General features: G+C 38.3%; 2 protein-coding genes and 2 long non-coding RNA genes across 4 annotated transcripts; all 4 read left to right on the forward strand.

Annotated features, from left to right (window-relative positions):
* Positions 1 to 170: 170 nt before the first annotated feature.
* Positions 171 to 2,320, forward strand: gpatch11 (G patch domain containing 11). The gene is made up of 8 exons (XM_072390395.1): positions 171 to 312; positions 493 to 719; positions 806 to 847; positions 938 to 1,058; positions 1,159 to 1,249; positions 1,434 to 1,541; positions 1,716 to 1,797; positions 1,877 to 2,320. The coding sequence occupies exons 1-8, from the start codon at positions 263 to 265 to the stop codon at positions 1,930 to 1,932; spliced, it is 777 nt and encodes a 258-aa protein (XP_072246496.1). The 5' UTR covers positions 171 to 262; the 3' UTR covers positions 1,933 to 2,320.
* A 1,666-nt stretch (positions 2,321 to 3,986) lies between these two features.
* LOC140312499 (uncharacterized) lies at positions 3,987 to 20,010 on the forward strand. The gene is made up of 36 exons (XM_072390296.1): positions 3,987 to 4,239; positions 4,586 to 4,712; positions 4,803 to 4,948; positions 5,040 to 5,163; positions 5,257 to 5,330; positions 5,463 to 5,612; positions 5,717 to 5,849; positions 6,178 to 6,224; positions 6,310 to 6,388; positions 6,806 to 6,837; positions 6,921 to 6,963; positions 7,053 to 7,129; positions 8,647 to 8,775; positions 8,917 to 9,045; positions 9,138 to 9,354; positions 10,368 to 10,511; positions 10,639 to 10,740; positions 11,071 to 11,133; positions 11,277 to 11,399; positions 12,775 to 13,040; positions 13,539 to 13,668; positions 13,774 to 13,916; positions 14,006 to 14,129; positions 14,224 to 14,282; positions 14,361 to 14,510; positions 14,607 to 14,739; positions 14,915 to 14,970; positions 15,527 to 15,617; positions 16,331 to 16,386; positions 16,474 to 16,593; positions 16,727 to 16,849; positions 16,927 to 17,131; positions 17,520 to 17,663; positions 17,938 to 18,036; positions 18,477 to 18,539; positions 18,681 to 20,010. The coding sequence occupies exons 1-36, from the start codon at positions 4,130 to 4,132 to the stop codon at positions 18,801 to 18,803; spliced, it is 4,134 nt and encodes a 1,377-aa protein (XP_072246397.1). The 5' UTR covers positions 3,987 to 4,129; the 3' UTR covers positions 18,804 to 20,010.
* A 507-nt stretch (positions 20,011 to 20,517) lies between these two features.
* LOC140313261 (uncharacterized) lies at positions 20,518 to 21,425 on the forward strand. The gene is made up of 3 exons (XR_011917027.1): positions 20,518 to 20,726; positions 21,066 to 21,198; positions 21,328 to 21,425. It is a non-coding gene; the product is annotated as an uncharacterized lncRNA (long non-coding RNA).
* An 82-nt stretch (positions 21,426 to 21,507) lies between these two features.
* LOC140313260 (uncharacterized) lies at positions 21,508 to 22,170 on the forward strand. Its single transcript, XR_011917026.1, has 3 exons — positions 21,508 to 21,630; positions 21,830 to 21,894; positions 21,970 to 22,170. It is a non-coding gene; the product is annotated as an uncharacterized lncRNA (long non-coding RNA).
* Positions 22,171 to 22,344: the final 174 nt, after the last annotated feature.

A 22,344-nucleotide genomic window follows, 5' to 3' on the forward strand; every position in this document is an offset into this window, starting at 1 on the left:
AATAGATTTTCGCGCAAGAAAAAAAACCGTTATTTAATCTTAGTATGTGTATCTATTGTTACAGTTATTTCCGTATAGTTTTTCGTAAATATTGTCTCCAGAAGTGTGTATCAAACACAGCGGAACTTTGTACTACCACTGGTCCTTGCGCCTAGCCGGAATTTGTCCGTGAACGAAAAAAACTGCGGAGAATTCACATCGGAAAATTGCTTAAACTGTGTACCTCTTTATTGATACATTTTCCCATTTTTCTGTGTACAAAATGTCAGACGAGGAAGAGGACTATATGTCCGATGCATTTCTTACTAAAATGTAAGCATGTTGTGGGTTTATTTGTATCAAAACCTCTAAACGTGGACATTGTGGCTTTGGTAGCCAATACGGAGCTAATTTGGCAGAGTTCATTAAAAAGTTGGCTATAAAAATATTAAATATGTTTTTGTTTTTAGAGTAAGTATGCTTTTTTAATCGTAATATTTTTTCGTCTGTTAGTCAAGATGTGAAACCTGGTGTCAACATGGTGAGGAGGGAAAAGGAAGCTATTAAAAAGGAAGCGCTGCACAAGGAAAAGAACATCAAGAACCGCCAGAAGACCTACAAGGAGCAGGAGAAGGAGAGCCGAGAAGCAGCATTGCAGAGCTCCATTAGCAACGAGAACAAGGGCTTTGCACTTCTTCAGAAAATGGGTTACAAAGCTGGCCAAGGCCTCGGGAAGGAGGGTAAGTTTCCTCTCTGAAATAGCTTTAATTTTAATCCCTTTTTGCACTGAAGTGAATAGTAATTCTAATATCTGGAACCTCTTCAGGAGCAGGGAGGGTTGATCCAATTCCACTGAATATCAAAACAGGTAGGCTATACATTGTCTGTTGACAAAGGCACGTTCAGTGCAAACAATGGCCAACAATGTTTACGTATTTTTCTGTATGTAATTCATTAGACAGAGGGGGCATTGGACTGGAGGGGTTGAAGAAAAGAAAAGCTGAGGAGGAACTTGAGCATTATCGTCAGAAAGTACGGGCCAAACAACAGAATGAGACCAAGTCCCTGGAGGATTTTAGGTTATTTTTTTTATGCACAAAATGAGATGCACAAAACCTCTGAGGATAGCCCTTTACCATAAAACAAATGTCTGTGTGTATAATTTTTTTTTAATTTCAGGTCAAGAGTAAGAACAGAGAGAGAAGAGCGAAAGATTGAAGGAGACCTAAGCAGAAGTCAGCGTTCTTGTGAGCAGCTTGACAGTCAGAAGGTTGGAAGATAGCATGAACTCATCTGTCAACATCACAATGCCATGCCAGGAATATCACCTCTTGTTAATGCAGACAAACATTCTGGATACAGTTCAATAAACTGTAAACTCCACATCTGTAAAGAAGCAGTCAGTAGAGGTCTATGTGTGTGCCTCCTACAGCTGAGGTGTCTTCTTGTTTCAGGGCATAACCATCCCCAGAGAAGCCTGGTACTGGCCTAAAGCCAACCCTGATGATGAGGACGATGATCTTGATGACAAAGATGAAGAAGAGGATATTGTAGAAATTACAGTTAGTATTCATTTTAGGCTCATTTTGGTGTGAGGACTAGCAGCCAACGTGGAAATATACTGTTGGACACATTTAATACAGGAATATGCTACAATAGAAGGATCTTGTAGAATTACAAGGTGAATAGTCTAATACAGTAAATAAGTGTATTTGATATGTACTTCTCTCTTACAGTCCTTTGATAAACTACAAATTTTAACATCTTATTTGAGAGGAATCCATTTTTACTGCATATGGTGCGGGACTGCCTATAATGGTAAGAGCGCTGACAACGTACATATAGTTTCAAAGCTGTTTTATTGTTCTTTGCTCATGCGTACATTTAATTTTTGTAGATGAAGAGGATTTGTGCTCCAACTGCCCGGGGGACACAGCAGCAGACCACGACTGATCTTGACAGAAAACCATGTGGAGTTGTTTCGGGTGAAGAGGCTAATGGCAAATGTTTTTGCTTGGAAACATTATCTGCATAGGACAGCACAAGAGATATCATTTTTCTGGGTGAATCAGGCTCAACAGAATATAGTAAGGAGACCAGACAATAAAGTGATTAGAACTGGAGTAAGGTTCACTTTACATTCTGTCTCAAGCTGCTGTCCATTCCTAAGTAATGTCACTGTGTTTTTGGTGGTGGCCCTGTTTTTGGTTTAGGAATGTAGAGATTTCAGGAAATTGGGAAGAATTTCATTATTTATATTTTAAAATAAATATGTTTTTGACATGTTTTTAGAGCAGTTACAGTACATACTCATGTTTTCATTAAATGTTTTACGAAGTCATGCTTTTTGTCCTCATTATTTATTTTTTGTTTTGGAAAGCTAATGTAGACATATGTCGTCTGGTGTTGACTTTCTTTTGTTCTTTTTCCCTTTTTCCTTGAAATGCTTAGAAAAGATTTTTTAGGAGGGTTCTTTTGTGTTGAAATTTGTAGTCATGTCCAAACCATGGGGCTGCATGGTGATGGGGTGGTTAGCACTGTCACCTCACAGCAAGAGGGTTCCCAGTTTGAATCCCAGCTGGAGCCTTTCTATGAGGAATTTGCATGTTTTCCCCTTGTGTGGTGAACTCTCTCTGGGTACTCCGGCTTCCTACCCCCTCTTTTCCCTCTTTTCTGTCTTCTCAAACCCCAGCTGGTCGAGGCGGATGGCCACCCTTCCTGAGTCTGGTTCTGCCAGAGGTTTCTTCCTGTTAAAAGGGAGTCGTTCCTTTCCACAGTCGCCGCAGGCACGCTCAGGACGGGAGATTGGACTGAAGACAAGTTTCGGTGCAATCTGTTGGTTTCCTTAGCTAGGATATTAATTTTTTGAATTGGCTCTATATGAATTAATTGGATTATGATTACAATGAATTGAATTCCAATTGGCTTGAATTGGACTATATTACTTAAGTGCCTTGAGATGACAATTGTTGTAATCTGGCGCTATATAAATAAAATTGAATTGAATTGGAAAAACATGCTTGTCAGGGTAATTGGTGACTTTAAATTGTCCCTTGGAGTGAGTGTCAGGTGCATGGTTGTTTGTCTTGTTTGTCTCTGTGTGGGCCTCTCCCCCAATGACAGCTGAGATAGGCTCCAGGCCCCCACTACCCTGAGTTGGATTAAACAGGCATAAAAAAAAAAAAAATTAAATGGAAGGAGCACATCTGTGATCTGAGGCGCTGCAGGGCAGATGCAACCTAATTAGCTGTATTCTCCATATAAGTAGGCTTCTGCAAGTTGGGAGATCTGCTGGATACTGCGTGTATAGCAGTTGGTGTCAGTTTTGCAAGTTCTGGGCATCCTGAGACAGTTTACTTACACTTACCACACGTCTTGCATTGTGGCGTTGCCTGAGACAAGATTCCTGGATATGTGCGGTAATGATGAGCCATTGTATCTGTTATTGCCTATCTTACCAAAGGTGTGTCTTTATCAGTAAAAGCTAAATTAATTGAGCTATTTTTTTTTATTTTTTTTTAGCTCTGTATGTCTTTTTGCTATTTTAAAACGTTCCATTGCGTACATAACGCACCACATACATTGTGAATTAAGCGTCCCTGAAATGTTTCGGGTTCAGACGCACTGACTACATTTCCCATGAGTCTCAGTAACGAGGGTGGGATGCAAACCTGCTGGGGCTTGTAGTTGTTCAATTCTTAAACGTTTAGCGTTTGTCCAGTAGTTAGTCATATACTTTACTGAAGCTACCAAAGAGTAAAGTAAATAACATCTAAATATCGATATAATATATATTATTAGAGTAGCCTAAATAACAACAGATGTATCGCATGATAGCAGCTTGCTAAAGAACATTTTTTTACAAACATTTTCCTCATAACAACTGCCCCAGCACCCCATTTCAAGTTTGCTGAGCCTGGCCTGATATTTAAGATATTTTTTTATATTTAATAACTTTATTGAACACAAGAGAATTGGATATTTCAGACAACATTGAGGGCGTTACGTCTGTGTCACGTCTGGTTACGTAGGGAGAAATCGAAACTTATGACTGTCATGGAGGCAGTGTTGGGGAAAAGCAGTTATATTATGTGGTCTACGTTTTGTTATATAATTCTCTGTTAATTTTAGATGGACTTTTGAATCATATATGATGGAATCGGTCAATTTCATAGCTCAGCTGAAAGAGTATGCAGACAAGGAACGGCTAGTGGTGAAATATGAGGACGTTGATTCTGTTGGCCCTGACCACATTAAGACGTGAGTTGAACAAATGGTGAAATTTGTCTGATTTGAAGACACACGATAGGACGAAGCCTTTATTAGATGGGCTTGTGCTTTTTAGCCTGGACCCCTGGCACTGCCTCATTCCAACTCACTACTGTCTGCCAAACTACGTACGTTTACCTGCAGGATTAGTTTTCGGTCTCGGCGCAGCTGTCAGGTTGCGTCCTCAGGTGTTTTCACAGTGTAGTTTGTTTTTGCATCAGAATGTGATATCAATATAATATCATCGGTCGATGATCTAGTATGATAGTAACACAGTGCATCATAGTCTAACAGTGATTGCATAGTAAAGTTGATATGTCTTGTAATGACTTTCCAGGTTTACATTAAGAGCTGTCCTGAATGGGAAGGCCTATCCTGATGGTGTGGGAAAGAACAAGAAAGAAGCCAAACAGAATGCTGCCAAAAATGCCCTGGAAAGCTTGTCGAAGGAACCAGCTGTCTCTGTAAGATTATGCCACAGTCTTATCCACTTGCTGTGCACTTGAATTTTTGTATTGACTGAAATGCATGTTCGGTGTTTTCATTCTTGACAGACAGAAAAGGGAACAGAAGTTTTTCCTGCCCGAGTTCAGCTAAAAAGTACCAACTACACGTGTTGGCTCAATGAATATGGCCAGAAGAACCGGGTGTCTGTAAGGACCGTGGAGACAACCAGGCTTGGACCAAGCAGCGCATCGCAGTAAGTCTCCTCCCTGTACGCAGTTTCATTTATAGTTGTGCATTCACCAATTAAAAAGTTAATTCAGTTTCTTTTTTGTTTTTAATAATAGATGGTGTAGATTTGTGGTTGGTGACAAGGAATATCAAGCTGCCTCAGGTAAAACAAAGAAGGAAGCTAAGGAGGAAGCTGCCAAGCTAGTGTATCATGAGATAGTTGGCGGTGAAACCACACGTGTGAGTAGTGATTCATACCAATTTACTGAAGTCTAGAAATTCAGAGATTCTTGGAGAAAATGGAAATGCTTGTTTTTTAAATTGTGTTTCAAGACTGAAGATGGGAGAGACAGTGGCACATCAAGTCTACAGAAGGAAGAACTGGATGAAATTCTGTTAGACATCTGGTGAGCCCCAAACAGTGGCCCGACCTTTGTTTGATTTAAATTCTTTGTGACTGTGAAACATTGTCTTAACTGTCATTTGCTTTTGGCGGTAAAAGGTCTTAATTAGTATATATTTGGACTTTTTCATTGCAGTGATAAGACAAAGAGCTTGAGCATACAGATTGAGGACAGCAGCCCTGCAGAAACAAATTTTGTTGGAATTGTCAATCAGTACTGTCAGAAACAAAAGCAATTATGTGCATTTGTTGAAGATAGGAGATGTGGCCTTTCACATACCCCTACGTGAGTCTTACTGAACATCTGTAACCTGAATACCCACTATGCGAAAACTCAGTTTTTGCAGCGCACTGATCTAGAATTCTTTCCTCCCTGCCTAATAAATGCAGATTTTTCTACAAATTAGTGATCGACAAGAAGGAATACCCCGTGGGTGAGGGTAAGAGCATCAAGGAAGCCAAACAGAATGCGGCTCAGTTGGCTTGGTCTGCACTTAAAGAGCAGCCAGATTGGGACAGCAAGGTATTCAAAAGTTTCAGGTATTTCTACGCATACAGACTGATGTGTGATGAGTCAGTTGTTGACCAAGTGATATCTGTGAGTGGGCATCATAGAACCCAAAGCATAAAGTATGCAGCCGATACCACAGTGCTGTAGAAAATGAAGCATGTTACTGGTAGAATACCTCAGTAAAGCAATAGAAAAGAAGTTCAATAAAGCCCAGGCAAAGTTGTTGCGAACATCTGTGGTTTCATAACATTACTCATATCACTTGAATTGCTCGTTATTTTGCTAATGTTGCAACCAGCTGCCAGTTGTAACAGCATCCCGACACCCTTTATGATTCCAGGTGTGTGATGGTGCCCATGCCAAGCAATCCCCATCAACAAGTACACAGTAAGGCACGGGCTGAGCAGCAGAACACATGGTCGAGTTAATGTTGATTACGCTGCTAGCAATGTGTCTCATTTTGTTTTTCGAGGGACTCTGGTCATGTCAAATCAAGCAGCATAACAAGCACTAGTACCCCGGCTGTTATCACTCCTTCATCAAAGCATCCGGTATGTTATTTCAGATGCTTCTGTCTACTTGACTCTGCCACGGTCCATGTGGCCATGTAAGGATCAGGTTATTACAGGAGTTGAAATACGTTGCTTTAGATAAGTCTTTAAAAGATTGGATCAGTTTTATTAAGTTGACTTTGAATGACAGAAATCATGTAAAACATTACTGGATTATTAATTCCTCGAGGGACTAAAAGGTATTTGGTGAAGCAAATGGGTCAGCAGGAGTGTTAAAAGATGAAATATATCAGGGATTTTTGGCAAGTCACTCCTTAAACACCTCTATATCAAACCAGATTTGTATCTTGAGCTCTGAAGAATTAAAGAAGGGCTTTGTGTCATTTTCCATATTTGATGGATTTAAATGGGTGTATGCGTGATAAAACTGTTGTTTCTCTGCCTCCCATTACAAAGGCTCCAGGTACTAACGTGAAGCCCAAAATAAGGTGAGTCATCTTCCTTAAAGATAACGATGTAGATCATTTCAGCAGATGTTACAGATGTGCTGATTATGTTTTTTTCTTGTTAGAATCGCTGCAAATTTCCAAAATGCTTGTGATAAAAGTAAAGAGGTAAAGTAATGAGATATTAATCATGCCAGTGTTTTTCTTTGACTCTCGTTTGAAAATGTCAACATCTTTATGACTTTTTCCTTATTAAGGATATGATCAATTTCAAAGTCAAGAGTAAAGGAAATACTCAAACTGAGAAAACACCAACACAGTCAATGATGTCAAGGTATGAACATTTAAGATGTTAACTTAAAATACATGTTCTGTAATTTTTTGATTTACTTATATACTGTGCCTTGCAAATGGTCTCTCCCCCTGTTGTTTTTCCGTTATTACTGCATCACTGATGTGATTTTAGATGTTTTTTGTGTTTTGCACTGTGCGATGGCACCAGACAACATGCCTACTACTTTTTATGACTCCCCTTTTATTTTTAGAACCCCCAGTTGTTGTAGTCGTAGCTGCAAAGCTTCTGTGGTGCCTCTTTATTGACTTGACACATGGAGTTCCTGACATTTGACGCATTCATAATAGATTGTTAAGATTTTTTTCCTCACCCTGCTGTATTGCAATCTTCAAATCATGCCACTTATTTTTAATTGGCTTGAGTTTTGAGCTTTGACTTGATCATTCTAAGACATCAAAATGTTCCCTTTTCAACTTCATTGTAGCTTAAGCAGCTTGTTTAGGCTTTGCTGTCCTGCTTGCCATCTATCCCAGTCTAAAATCTGTATCTAAAGAATTTCCCTGCTTTTAGTGCAGCCCACAACCCCAAAGAGTGACAAGTTGGTAACACAAGAGTGTGTTTTTCTTTTAGTGCCATATGTCTTTTATTCAATTCTGAGCTGTTTTCCAGTCCTTGCTGATGAAAAGCTTCCTCACAGCATGATGCTGCCAGCACCATGCTTTACTGTAGGAATAGTATTCGTGCATAATGGAAGCTTTGGTTTCACAATGCAACAGCGTGTTCCATGATGGGCTAAAAGTTAGCATTTCTATTTGCCTATTTGAGTGTGCCGCATGCTGTTTGGTGAACTCCAAGCATGGTCTCTTCCTCTTCCTGGTCATTCATCCATGATAGTTCACCATTGTGGAGTCATTTCACACAGAGTAGCTATGTATAGATAGTTCCATCTCAACATTCTTTGCAGCTCCCTCAGTGCGATCTTTGTTGTCTGTTGAATCTCTTGTTGAGGCCCTCCTTGTCTGGTCTGGTCTGTGGATATAAGGGCATAATTCTGCCCGTTGGGATGTTCAAAGTTTTAGACATTTCTTCATAACCCAAAGCTTATCTACTGTATACAATTCCCTGATCCATTTGGTGAGATCCATGTTCTTTATGTTGCTTTCCTTGTGTCGTGTCAAGGACTATCCAGAACAGGTGTGCTAATGCTGACATCATGTTACAGATGTTGTGGTGGCTGGATTGCTCATAAGTGGACCTTAAACAGCAGGTTATGTGACTTCTTGTTGGTTTGAGACTTTTTGGTGGAATTTTTGTAGCAAAGGTGGTGAAAACAGTTTTTAGTTTTGAACTTTATTTTTTCATTTTTCATCTTTTTTTTCTTTTTCTTAATCCACTTCAACAATTTGGACTATTTGTTGAATAAAATCTATGTGTTTTAATACAACAAAACAGTAAAAACAAAGGGGGGGGCATGTTTGCAAGAACTTGAAAAATCAGAAAGAAATGTTCATATTTACAGCTTTTAGGCTCAACAACATTTGTTTTTATTTCACCAGGTTTACATTAGACTATGATTCTATAGAACGCCTGGATAAAGGATCCTTTGGTTATGTTTTCAAGGCAAAGCACAAACTGGAGGAAAAATATTACGCTGTGAAGATTGTACGCTGCAAAGACAATGTCAAGTATTAAATTCAGTTACTTTTTGTCTAAGCACTGCAGGTTTTTATTTAATTTTTTATTTTATTTAATGACTATAGATTCAATGTAAAATAGTTTGAACTTTTTTATTAACTGAGCCATTATCTTGATTTCCTGTGGATTAGAAATGCTCTACCAGAGGTGAAGGTGTTGTCAGACCTCAATCACTGTAACATTGTTCGATACCACTCATGTTGGATGGAAGAGTCAGGATACCAGTGGGACAGTTCAACTGACAGTAGCAGTGCTTCACAGTAAGTCCTTCCCATTCTGTAGTCTTCTTGTTTTCTGGAGACCATGATTATTCACCATTTTGTTTGTTTTCCCTCACAACAATGCTATTCAGGTCCTCCAGTGATTCATCTGCCAAGTACCTCTACATTCAGATGGAGTTATGTAGCATCAAAACACTGAGAGTGTGGATAGATGAGAAAAATGTTCAGAATCCAAAGAAATCTCTGCGAGACTCCAAGAGAAGGAAAGAAAGTTTAACCATTGCCTTGCAAATAGTCAGTGGTGTTGACTACATTCACTCCAAGAGGCTCATCCACAGAGACCTGAAGGTGAGAGAAGGGGTCAAACCTGCCTGACGCCAAATCTGTCGAGAACAGTGATTTTTGCTGCTGGTTTTGAATAATGTATTTATTGAAGTTCCCATTCAGAGCGGAAATTTCAAGGAGGAGAGTATTTCAATGAATCACAAAACGTGATTTAGTCAGATTCATGGCATGCATTTTAATACTGATATGCTATTATTTCCCATTTTTCATAAAAAGCATGTCTTTAATGTTGCTCTTTCCCACACAGTGATGGCTGCTGTGAATCGAGTGTTTTAAAAGTTTAGACTTTAATGAATGAATTAATTAATGATAACTATATTACTGTAGCACTTTATTTAAAACACATAGTGAAGATCACTCACTTTCATTTGCTGCCCATGGCCCTAACATTTTTATTTAACATGTATTATTTTTTCATATAAGGAAATTTTTAAAAAAGTCAGTATCTTAGCAGTCCCCTTTACTTTGAAACAATAAATTGATACAATACAATCACAACAGGTAAAAGATATACACAAAAAACAAACAATTAAATTACATATTTTCTAAAAAAAAAGTAAAAGTAGTCACACAGGCTTGGTATCTAATGAATCTTCTGTGGGAAAAAATAAGTTTATTGAATGAATACATTTTTTTTTTAAAAAGATCTCTTTTTCATCAGAGTCCAGTGCAACTCAACGTTTTTTTTTCTCCAACAGCACTGTCATCGTCTTTGATATATTACTCACACCTTACTATCAACAAGATCCGTTTGTTTGGGATTATCTGCTAGTTGATAGACTGCACCACTGGTGCATTTGTTTCAAATCTAATCTCTAAATTGGCAACTACACTGTAGGTGTAGAGCAGTGGTAGTAGCTCTTCCACAGACCTATCCACTCCCATTGGCTCGGTTTCTGAACTGCTGTCGCGCAGTGATTTTACCCGCTTAGTAAATCTGGCCCTTGGTGGTTAAAATCATCAGTTGCTTTGTTACATGTATCATGAAGCTGCATATCTCCTCCTTTCTTTCTTAGCCTGCCAACATCATGTTTGGCCAGAGTGGATCTGTAAAGATTGGAGACTTTGGTCTTGTTACTGAAGAAATTGAGAACGATTCTGAGAACCAGAAGGAGAGAAACAAGTACAAAGGAACCCCATCTTACATGGCTCCTGAGCAGGTGAGATCAACTGTACTTCATTTACAGTTAAGTGTCACATTACAGGTATTCTGTGGAGCTTTTAATCTCTTCAGTTTCTGCTGCACATACATGCCTGTTGTCATGTGTTTTTTTTTTTTTATGACAGAGGGAAAAAACTCTTTACATCCATAAAGTGGACATATTCGCTTTGGGGCTGATATATTTTGAACTCCTTTGGAACATCCCTACAATCGATGATAAGACTGAGGTGAGGTTATTGAAGACCTAATTCCAAATTATGTTGTGTTGTAGGTTTATGCAGTTCAGACCAGAGGTTTGCATCTATCAATCCAGGACATGAGAAGAAATTGGAAAAAATTGAGTTTTGCTGTAACATTTACTTCCCTGACAGAAATTGTATCTCAATATTAATTATTTATCAATGATTTGTTTTAAGATTTTCTTGAGATGTAATGCAGAGGCTTACGCAGATGTCAATGCATCTTTCCTGACATCTGCACGAAGCATTTTGTCGTCCATTCATGTTGTGATATAAAAGTGCCATTGGACAGCTTTTAATGCATTGCACAAATTCCAGATTTGGGCAGATGTCAGAAAACGGAAGTTTCCTCAAGGATTTTGTCAACATCATCTACAAGAGGTACATCAGCTCTGTCAAAAAAAGTTTTCCCTTTGGCTGGTCATGAAGTTACAAGTCCTTTGTACTATTACAACTGTTCATCTCTGAAGCCTCAAAGGATCAGTAACCATACTGGTGTGTGTGTGGGTGTGTGTGTGTTTCAGAGCGAAATGATACAGTCAATGCTGAGTGAAAAACCAGAAGAGCGACCAGAAGCAAGTAAACTAAAGACGGACTTAGAACATTCACTGGAGATCCTTAAAACTATGCAACTCGACAGCAAGACCGTCTGACTACTGCAGAGAAATACTGAGAAGTCATGACATGCATGGTTTAATTATTCAACATCACTCTCTGTGAACCTTGGAAGACTTTAAATGATAATTCGTTGTCTTATACATTTTTATTTCAATGAAGTGATTTGACAAAATGTGTCATGATAATGTTATTCTGTGTAAGGTACTGTACTCAATGGAAGAAAACACATTACTTAATCGACTCTGTCATCGGTGAATGCTAAATGAATTACATTATTCACTTTTAATCATGTTCTGGGTTATATCAGCCAACATTTATAAGATCATTAACTGGATACTTAACTGTTTAAAACTTTTTTTTAATAAGGGCGGTTGAATTGGAGAGTAAAACATTGAGAAACTACTGGTAATGGTTATTCATCTTCTGTGTCTGTATGCTCTTTTTGTCGCTCACAAATGTCATGTCTAAGTTCCGGTAGCTTTGAATCGCTCCTCCGTTTGTCTGCTTTGTCTCTATAACCACATGAGTAAGTCGGGGACCTTTATCATCTCTGAAGAAGGGAATGTTTCATAATTTTGTAAAAAAAAAAAAAAAAACTTTAAAAAACTTTTTTTTTGCACCAAATACAGTACTGGATTGTTTTGTCACTGACTCGCACAACACCTGTATTCAGGAGTATTTCTTTCAAGATCCACCTGATGTGCAACACTTTACTCTTAGAATGCATAAAACAACAAGTATTTAAAGGACGTTATTGCCTGCTGAAGGTAAGTTTGTCACGCAGTATAAGAAACCTTGTGAAACTAGATTCAGGAATGAAGCCGGAGAAGTTGTATTACTGCTGTAATAACCTGTAAGGTGACTGTCTTTGGAAATTACTCATGAGACATGTCAAGACTCTGGAATAGAAAAAAAACTTTGGGTGTGTTTGCAATACCTATGGAGATGATTTAAATTATTCCTGATGATAATATTCCTGATGATGAGCCAGAAGAGGTGGACTTGGTTAAGCTCTTGAGAAATATTCAAATGTTTTCTCACGAAGTGGACCCACGTATTTTCTTAAAGAATATGTGTTGCATATCAAAATATTTGATACACTGTAATTACGACTATCTTTATAATATCAGAGGCTCCAGCGTAACTTGAAAGTGTTAAATACACCTCTGTCTAACAAATGGAAGAGATGCCCCTTTAGGTAGCTCCCACCGAGCCGAAGATCTTCTGTGCACATCGCGGCATATTAACTAATATATGCACATACATGAGTATGAACACTAAACAGCAGCAGTTATTGATGACTTTACCGGATGTTGTGCCTTTTTTGGTGCTCAGTTTCAGTTTCTATTGCCCGGCGGAGTTCAGCCCAGACGTGCGCGATACAGAAGAATCGAAACTTAAAAGACATTTAAAAGACAGCTGAATCGAAACAGATCACGGACAAGCGCCGACAATGGAGTAGAAATAAGATGCACGGAAAAAACAGAGCAGTGTTTTGAGTTTTGTACTTATTTCTACAAAGCTTATATTTGCGTACTTTTACATAATCGCTGCGTCATTGCCATGGCGAGTGGGAATTATGTCGCTAAAATATGTGACTACGCACAAAAATCTGGCCTGTTGTGGACATTTGAGGTGCTTGACTGTGATGGTCCTGATCATAATAAAAAGTAAGTAGAATATTTTCTCTGCATGGATATGGGAACACGTACTTACCATAGGACGACCTGAGAAAAGTGAGGCTTTCAGCAAATCAATGCATTTCATAGGAGGAGGCCTGGTAAATCTTCAGACTCCTCAAACACCAGGAAACTACACGATGGTTAGATTCATGAATTCAGCCAAAACTGAATTTTTGTCTGAATTTAAGGTTTTCATGTTTGTCAATAATAGCCATTTGTCATAACTTCTATTCTCAGCACAGCTCTGCTGATGAACCCTGAGGTTGCAACAGTTTAAATAACTGGAATAACCTGCTTTGAATAAAAAATTGAAAAACTGCTGGGGAACACTTTACTGTATTTTGACCGGTGTTGTCTCAGTTTTCTGTTTGTGGAAATCACTGGCTCTTAAAATGACCTCAGAATGAGCTGCAAGTTCTGATATTTCCTCTCACAGACTGAAAGTCTCTAGTGTAAAACATGTCAAGACGAATCCATCCTCCACAGATTCTTCCAGAGAGTTGTCCTAGATGGCAAAGCCTACCCCACAGGTGTTGGGAAGAGTAAGAAGGATGCCAAGCAAAATGCAGCTGAACATGCCTGGAACTGTCTGTTAACAGGTGAAGATCAGAGCACGGTAATATTATTGTTCATCTTTCTTTAACTAGAAGTTATGAGAAAATAAAAGTCCAGCTTTTTGCAGATGTTCCTATGCTGTGATTAATGCTAAATGATGTTGCAGGCCGAAAATACAGCTGAAGCTTCTGCAGCAGTTTATGTGACAGATATAAACTACATTTGTTGGCTCAATCAATACGGTCAGAGGAATTCGTTGAAAATAAAGCCTGTGCCGACAACTAAACCTGGACTGCACAATGCAACTTGGTAAGTCTTCACCATGCATCCAGTTCCATTTATAGTTGTGTACTCACAGCTTTCAATTCATTAAATACGTTTTTTTTTTATTAAACTAGTTGGTGTAAGTTTGTGGTGGGTGACAAGGAGTACCCAGAGGTCTCTGGGAAAACAAAGAGGGATGCTAAGGAGGCAGCAGCCAAGCTGGTATATGATATCATTTGTGGCGGTAATAGTACAGAGGTAAGAGGTGACACACACCACACCAGACTTAAAACATCCTCAGCAGGACACTCTCCCCTTTGTTAACCATTTCAAAATTGTCTTTTTTTACAAGACTGCAGATGCATCAGGTCCACAAAATGAGAAATTAGATGAAAATGTTGCTGATATCTGGTGAGTGAATCGTAATGGCAATAGATTGTTTAATTTTTGGCATTTGCACCAGTTTAAAATGTTGCCTCTTTACAACAGTTCCAGGACAAGCAGCCTCAGTGTGAACTCTGTGGACAATGGTGATAAGGAGACAAATTACATTGGATTTATCAATCACTACTGTCAGAAGAAAAATCTCCAACCTACATTTATGGAAGTGGACAAACGTGGCCCTCCTCATTGCCCCGAGTGAGTGCAAAACTTATGATAGTTTCTATTAATTTTTCGTTCATCAGCATTGATGTTGTTAAGCTCTAAACCATTTCCATCTCACTTTCAATGAAGATTTCACTACCGATGGAAAATAGCTGACAAGGAATATCCTGTTGGTGTGGGTAAGAACAAAACAGAAGCCAAACAAAATGCAGCTAAACTGGCCTGGTCTGCTCTTCAAGATCAATCAGACTGGGACAGTGAGGTATGTGATGTGTTCTGATCCTTTTTATCATTAAATATAGATAGATAGAGCAGGACATGGTTGTAGACATGTTTTCAGTGATGATAGCAGGTATGGAACTCCTTTCTCTGATGTCAAATTAATGTGAGATTTGAATGTGTTACATGTTTTCAAATATCTTTTGTGTGCATTTTAGGTGTCTGTCAAGTCAACTGTGTCTGAAAATGGAGCACCATCCACAATGTCCACACAGTAAGGGACTCATGGTCACAAACAGGATAATAGATATAAGAGACAACACTTTGACACCAATAAAGTTGTGACTTTGTGTGAATAAAACAGAATGCAATAATCTGCATATCTCATGGACCAAATAATTTATTCCAACTAGAACATAGAAAAGACACTGAATGTTGAAAGTGAGACATTTTCCTATTTGAATTGATTCATTCTGAATTTCGTGGGCCTGCATGGTGGAGTTGGCATGTTCTCCCCGTGCATTTTTTCTCTCTGGGTACTCCAGCTTCCTCCCTCCGTCCAAATTCAAGATGAGATATTTATCATGAAACAGTAAAATGTCTCGCTTTTGACATTTGATATGTTTTCTATTTTATTGTTCGTGAAATATTGGTGAATTAAAATGTAAAATCTTTGCATTCTGTTTTTATCTCCATTTTACACAACATCCCAACAGTGAATGAATGCACATAAAAACCAGGGTTGGAACTGGGTGGGTCCAACTTTATGTCAATATTATTGGTTTTGTGTCTTTTGTGACTGTACATACTTGTCTGTCCTCTTTTTGTAGGGACTTGAATGAGTCATCATCACAAAACTTTCAGAACAGTGCCAGTGACTCCGTAGTATTTGCTGATTCATCAAACCTGTCCAACGCCCAGGTTGGTTCCCTTAGAGTTAAATGAAAAATTGTTTTGGGGGGTAAACAGTGAAAAATGGTCTGTTATCTTAAGTAATATCTGAAGACTACAACTTTCTCTGTAAGCAAAACATTCCTTTAGGTATGTGTCGCTGAGACAGACTTAAGTGAGGGATGAACATGGCTGAAAAATAACCACAAGATTAACTTGCTTTTATTTTGAAAACTGCCAAAATTAACAAAGCATCCTTGTCGGTCCTGATGAAGCAGATCTAACTGTAATCATTCTGTTTTAGTAATGTCACCATGTCTGTAGACACATGTTAAATGATCACCATGTTACTGTGTTTCTTTCAAGCAGAACAACAGCCACTGATCTGTTTGAGGCTGACCTAAACTGACATTTAGGCATTGTGCAGACATCTGAGAAAGATTTCATCTTGTGGTCATTTTTCCAGCCCCGTGCAATTTTTAGGAGTTCTCAAGGTGCTCTGCTCACCTTGAAACAAAGACATTTATAATTTCTGTTGGAATTCATTGAAATAGAACAAGAGAAATTACTAGAAATTCTTTTGCTTTGATGGAGAAGTGCTGCTTTAAAAGACTTTAGCGATAGTATTTATATAGTTTTATAAATCATTATAGTCAGCAGGGCTTTAAGACTACAGTTATTCTTTCTGACTTAAGACTTTTTATGATTTAAAGCTTTTGTACTCTATTCATTTATTCTCTTAGAATGACGTCCAAAACAGAGATATAGAAAATGCGAGTGGTGCATCGAACCGGCCAAGGTATGTTAAAGCAATTAAGAACACTGAAAGCATGTCCGAGGCATTACTTTTACCTTCATACCTAAACAGTTTTATGAATGTCTGCAGATTTACAGAAGAATTTCACACCATTGGAGGTCTTGGCAAAGGAGGCTACGGTCGAGTTTACCAAGCAACAGAAAAACTGACGAACTTGGAGTATGCTGTAAAGATTGTGGAGGGTATAAAGTAAGTAAAATATGCAGAGCTGTAGAGAGCACGCTGTTATATTTCAGTTATAGATGAGTTACAAAGAATGAGGGAAGAATTATAGCTTGAACGTTTTATCGACTGAATGATTTTACTATGATTCTTTGATCAGAAAAGCTGTTCAAGAGGCAAGAGCTTTATCAGAACTCCAACACGATAACATTGTTAGATACTATAATTGTTGGATGGAGGACTCAGAATACCAAGATGACAACCTCAGCCAGAGTACCTCTGAGTAAGTCTCCTCATGAAATGATACCATATTCTGCTTACAGATGAACAACCATGTCACCATTTTTTCTTCTTTTGTAGGTCCACAAGTAACTCATGTCCACAGTACCTGTATATTAGGATGGAATTATGTAGCCCTAAAACCCTTAGAAACTGGATTAAAGAAAAGAACAAGAATGATGTGCAAGGCTCCCAGAGAAGTGCCGAAAGTCTTCCCATCGCTCAGCAAATAGTCAGTGGAGTCAAGTGCATTCACTCCCACAAGCTAATTCACAGGGATCTTAAGGTGAGTCTTTAGTTTATTATCCACTAGTACTGTAGTGCTAAAAATGTAGAGTTTTGCTCTACTACCTTCTGTTATTGTGTTACTTTTTAAAGCCTGGCTTCTGGCAGAGTACTTGATAGAGGTTGATAGAGGTTTGATAAACAAGTTAAACCCACCTGAGTTAAATTAAGATTCACACAAAATATTATCAACTTCACAGTCAGCAAAGTCATCAGACGGATCAGTCCTTTATATAATTTAATATACTTCTCTCACAGTAGCTATCTATCCACCCAATATGGCTTTAATACAGTTTGAAGTCTGTTTAAAGTCATTTCCACAAAGTACATCAGTCAAGCAACTTGAGATGAATTGGTTTGAACTGCTGCATTTGCTTTTCATCTGTCAGCCCGCCAACATCATGTTTGGGAAGGATGGGAAGGTGAAGATTGGAGACTTTGGTCTGGTCACTGCAGCAACTGAGGGTGATGATGGAAACCTGATGAAGAGAACTATCAGGAAAGGAACCATATCTTATATGGCTCCTGAACAAGTGAGACGAACTCGTGTTATACTAAGTACTGACATGAGCATGTATGTTTTCATTTTCATTTTAAACAACTTCATTTTCATTGTCTACTTACTCGTGCTGCATATGCCCAGCACACAGCTTTACTGAGTTCACCTGAAACGTTCCAACATCCTGCTCTCTTTTTGTGCCATAAGTTCTCCTTAATGGTCTAATGTTACTAATTGTTATTATTCTAACTAACAAAAGTAAACAAAGACACATGATTCCATTTATTTACCTCATATTTTTATCACAGATGAGTCAGGAATACGACCACAAAGTGGACATGTTTGCTTTGGGGTTGATCTTCTTCGAACTCCTCTGGAAAATCTCAACTGGCCACGAAAGAGCAATGGTGAGTGTTCCATAGACAGAGTGTAGAATTACTATCACGATTTCAACAGTTACAATTAACATGACTGTGTTAAGTTATTACAAAGGATTACATTTATCATACTGTGGCTTTCACAATACATTTTTCATTTTCACACGTGACCAAAAACCATTCATGATGTTATCGCAATATCAATGCAAAACTTTATAAAAATGTATTACTATCACAATACTAAACTTTTTAAAATGTATTATTTAGCCTCATTTTCTTTTCAATTCAATAACATTGAAAAATTGTGAAAATGTGAAAAATCAATATGTGTATAATTTACATACATCTATATGTATGTATATATATATATGTGTGTGAGTTATTTCTTCGCTGTGTTTAATGGACCTTAAACTATAATGAATTATAAACTAAAACGCTCTTTTATCTGTTCATTACTACATGAATGCCAGATTTGGAGAGATGCAAGAAGCAAGAAGTTTCCTGAAGAGTTTTCTAAGACTTTTCTCCAAGAGGTAATTTGTCATATTCTTACTATACCAGCTGATGTATAAACAAACAGCATGTTGCAGGAAAAACTCTCGGTGAACTTTCAGCAATGTGGAGTTTAACTGTGTTTAATATTGTTAATCTGTATTTTCATTTTCATTTTTCAGAGCCGGATAGTTAATTCTTTGCTCTCTGAGAAGCCAGAACGCCGACCTGAGGCGAGTGCAGTGGAGGCCGAACTGAAAGAGTGTGCAGAGAAAAGAATGCACCTTGAAAACCAAACTGTCTGACTGTCAAGAGAGGGCTTCAGTGACTTAATGACACGATATGTTCCTGTCGTTTGTTGAAGGAATTAACACGCTGCACTTGCATCTGGAGAAACTTAAATCAAAAATACTGCAAGCATATGACATCATGAGATTAACCATGAAATCAAACTGTATCATGATTTTAATAAGAAACTTTTACATTAATTAGCTTCCATTATTACTTTTTTTTTTCCTGTATCATGTCTCAGAGCATTTTAAAAGTTGGTATTTTATCCTCTGCAAATGTTTTAATCCCGTAGGAGCAATTGATTTATTTGTTTGCCTTTGTATGATTTCTGCTGGGCCTGGGATATTATAGGGATGTTGATACAAGTGTTTTGCACGTGTGTTGGGTTGTACGTTGTAAGTAAAAAAAAAACAGTGTTTGGACATTCTAAATGCTTATGAACGTTAAACCGCAGATGCCTCCTTATTCACCGATGTGCAGAAACTTATCAGAATGATATGACAGTCTGTACTGACAGAAATGAAATGATGGTTGTCCATTGTAAAGTGGTCATTTATTTACAGTTTTTACTTTGTGGAAAGACAACTATGTACTATTGTGGAAATGATTTAGGGAACCAAGCAGCAATTGCACGTTTGGCTTATTGCTGAGCTGCCAGATGTGGGACAATGCGAGAAAGTACTTACGACTGAAGACGTGTGATACATTCCCATTTTAGAATATGAAACCTGAGAGCAACAACAACCACTGAAACCTGTGGTTATGATTAGGAATTTGTCTTCTAGCGGTATCAGCTTTATTGACCAAACCTGCAAACAGATCCACGTAGGTTGTTAAGACTCTCAATTTTCTGACTATACAGTAGACAGCAGAGCAGCAACACAGCTTAACGTCAAATCAAATTGGTGTTGAATATATATTACAATGTAAAAAGTTTGTCTTAAATGAGAACATCTGTACTTGGACCTATGACCTGAAGAAGATGCAACTCTGATTAATGGGCTATAAACATGGACATAGACTGGGCCTTCACTGGCTGGAGGAAGGCTACAGCCATGAGACTGTCATTCAAATGTTCTTCATTTAAGTGCAGTTTAAATGTGATGCATATGTGGGAAAAGGACCAAGAATTGTTTTCCATTTAAGCTGCTAACATGAAAAGATGTAGAAAAACTTTTTCGAAAGTGATGTAAAGCGAAATAAAATAATAATTTAAAAAAACAACAACTTGTGGTTGGTGGATGTTCACTGATGGCTCAGTGTGTGCCTAAACCCTCTGGATTTTAGATAATTAGTCAGGTGACTGAACACTCTACTTGTATAAAGTCTGTTCCCTCATTCACTCCCTCTTAGAGTGCAATAGATATGAGATGTTATTCAGGTCTCAGAATAGGATTTTAAAGGGGAGTAGTCTTGAAGAATCCCATTAAATTGGAAGATTATCAAAGAAATTGCATTCAGCCCCACCAAAAACAACCCTATGGAAAAACAACATCTCGATGGAAAACACAAGTTTCATGCTATTGAGACGGACACGAAGCGCAAAACTCACTGTTAAACACATGATCTGTGCGGATTCTAGGTTTACTTGATTTTATGCTGTAGCACTGAACTCCTCCCTCCAGCAGGTGGCGGTGTGGAATATAGCCTAAGGAGAAAGTCGGTGTGATGGAGTAATGAAAAGAAATGTGAGCGAATTTCAAAAAAAAGTTTTCTCACTGGAGGAAGAGATTCATCGTGTAAAGCACTTTGAGGTGTCAGGAAGACTCGAAAACTGCAGAACGAATGCAGTCCATTGACCACTTGTGCATGCTCTTGGTATTTAAGTGAGTCGAGATGGTCGGAAAAAATTATCTTCGAAAACTTAAAAAGCATGCACATAAAACCGGTGCGCAGCTGAAATTTGAGGAAATCTCCAAAGACCCGGAGAGGAACAGGTGAGTAGAAAGTGTCCAACGATAGTTTGCCACACGGTGGAATTTTGGCATTTTTTTCTTGTCTTTGGAAAACAAAATCTTGTGCATTAAGTTTTTTAAAAAACTTTTTTTGGCACCGCAGCGTAATGAAACAATACCAGGATGTTATGTTCGGATCATATGCACAGCCATGCCAGCTAATGGGATCAAGTTGCCCTCTGTAATGAAATACGTTGTAGCTATTATTTAACTTGCACTTGCTGGCTTTAATTAAAAAGGCAACAAACATAAGTTTAAAGTTCATAATTTGTTACCACTCTATATATCTTTAATGGTCAAGGTTTTGTAATTCTTCCATAGATTCATCGTGAGGGCTGTGCTCGGTGGTCGAGGCTTTCCTAACGGCGAGGGGTCCAGTGCACAGGAAGCCAGGAAAAATGCAGCCAAAGAAGCCCTGAGATGTATAAATGAAAAAGAAAACCAGGAAACAAAAGTAAGACTCGTCTTTCTTAAAATGGATATGTGCACATGTGACTCTGGGATACAAAGCAGCATGTTTCATGGATTCATCAGCTGGCTGATTAAACCGGAACACACAAATAATTTTCTTTTTCTCTATCAGAGAGAAAATGCTGCAAAAAAACCTGCCATGCCTCTGTGTCAGAACAGTAGATCCACAGCTACATTTGATCAGCAGAGCTCTGTGGTGTCAACCGCAGTGGGACCACAAGCATCTGCTCCGTAAGTCCACGCACTGCCTGATAATCTGTTATCGTGTGTTCACCTGTTTAAATGTATCAAATGAAACTGATGTGATTTTAGATGCCCCCGCTTTGAGATTTTTGACGAGGAGCACTTGACTACCCCTGGGAAAAACAAGAAGAAAGTAAGGAGGGAGCTGAAATATAACCAAAAAAGCAGAGAGGTAAGTTGTTAAACTAAAATAAGGTTTTCATGTTGGTGTACTGTTGGCATACTCGATACTTTTGAACCTTTAAGAAGCTGGCTAATTGTTTTCTCTGCAGAACTGTAGGCTACTTATTATCACTCCTTATTATTATCAAAATAACAGTAATAAAGTGAAAGTTACATGATGCAGAAGTTAACAAATCTCTGTGTTTCAGGTGTCGTCTGAGTCAGCTGTGTCTGAGGGTGGCTTTGCCAGACTGTCCCTTCCACAAAACACACAGTAAGACACTGACTGACGGTCGGGTTCGGATTTGGTCAAAATGTTTTGCTAATGTTTGTTGTTGCGTTGTCTCAGGAGTTTCTGCAGTGCTAAATCAAAGACTGTGGCAAAGATCCTCGGTTCGTCAAATCGTCCCATTGTTCAGGTTTGTTATTACGCTTTAATCACTGGATGCTCCATTGAGTTAAGGCCCTGAAAGGGATTCCCCTTTAAGCCTGAGCTGACTTGAGACTAAGTCTAACCTCATTCTTTGAAGAGGTTCAATACAATACAGAAAAAAAGGTAAAGTTTCAGGTATCCAGGGTGAAAAACTTAGGACCTGAAGGGGGGGAAAAAAGAAGGCTATTAAGGGCATATTGATATGTTTTACATGTTATCAGGATATTATATTATTTATAGCACCATTAGAGGGATGTTTCTGAAATATTTAAAATTGGTCAGCAACATTTT

Source organism: Leuresthes tenuis, unplaced genomic scaffold (assembly GCF_036924035.1).
Source record: "Leuresthes tenuis unplaced genomic scaffold, fLeuTen1.0.hap1 SCAF_8, whole genome shotgun sequence".
Lineage (NCBI taxonomy): Eukaryota > Metazoa > Chordata > Actinopteri > Atheriniformes > Atherinopsidae > Leuresthes > Leuresthes tenuis.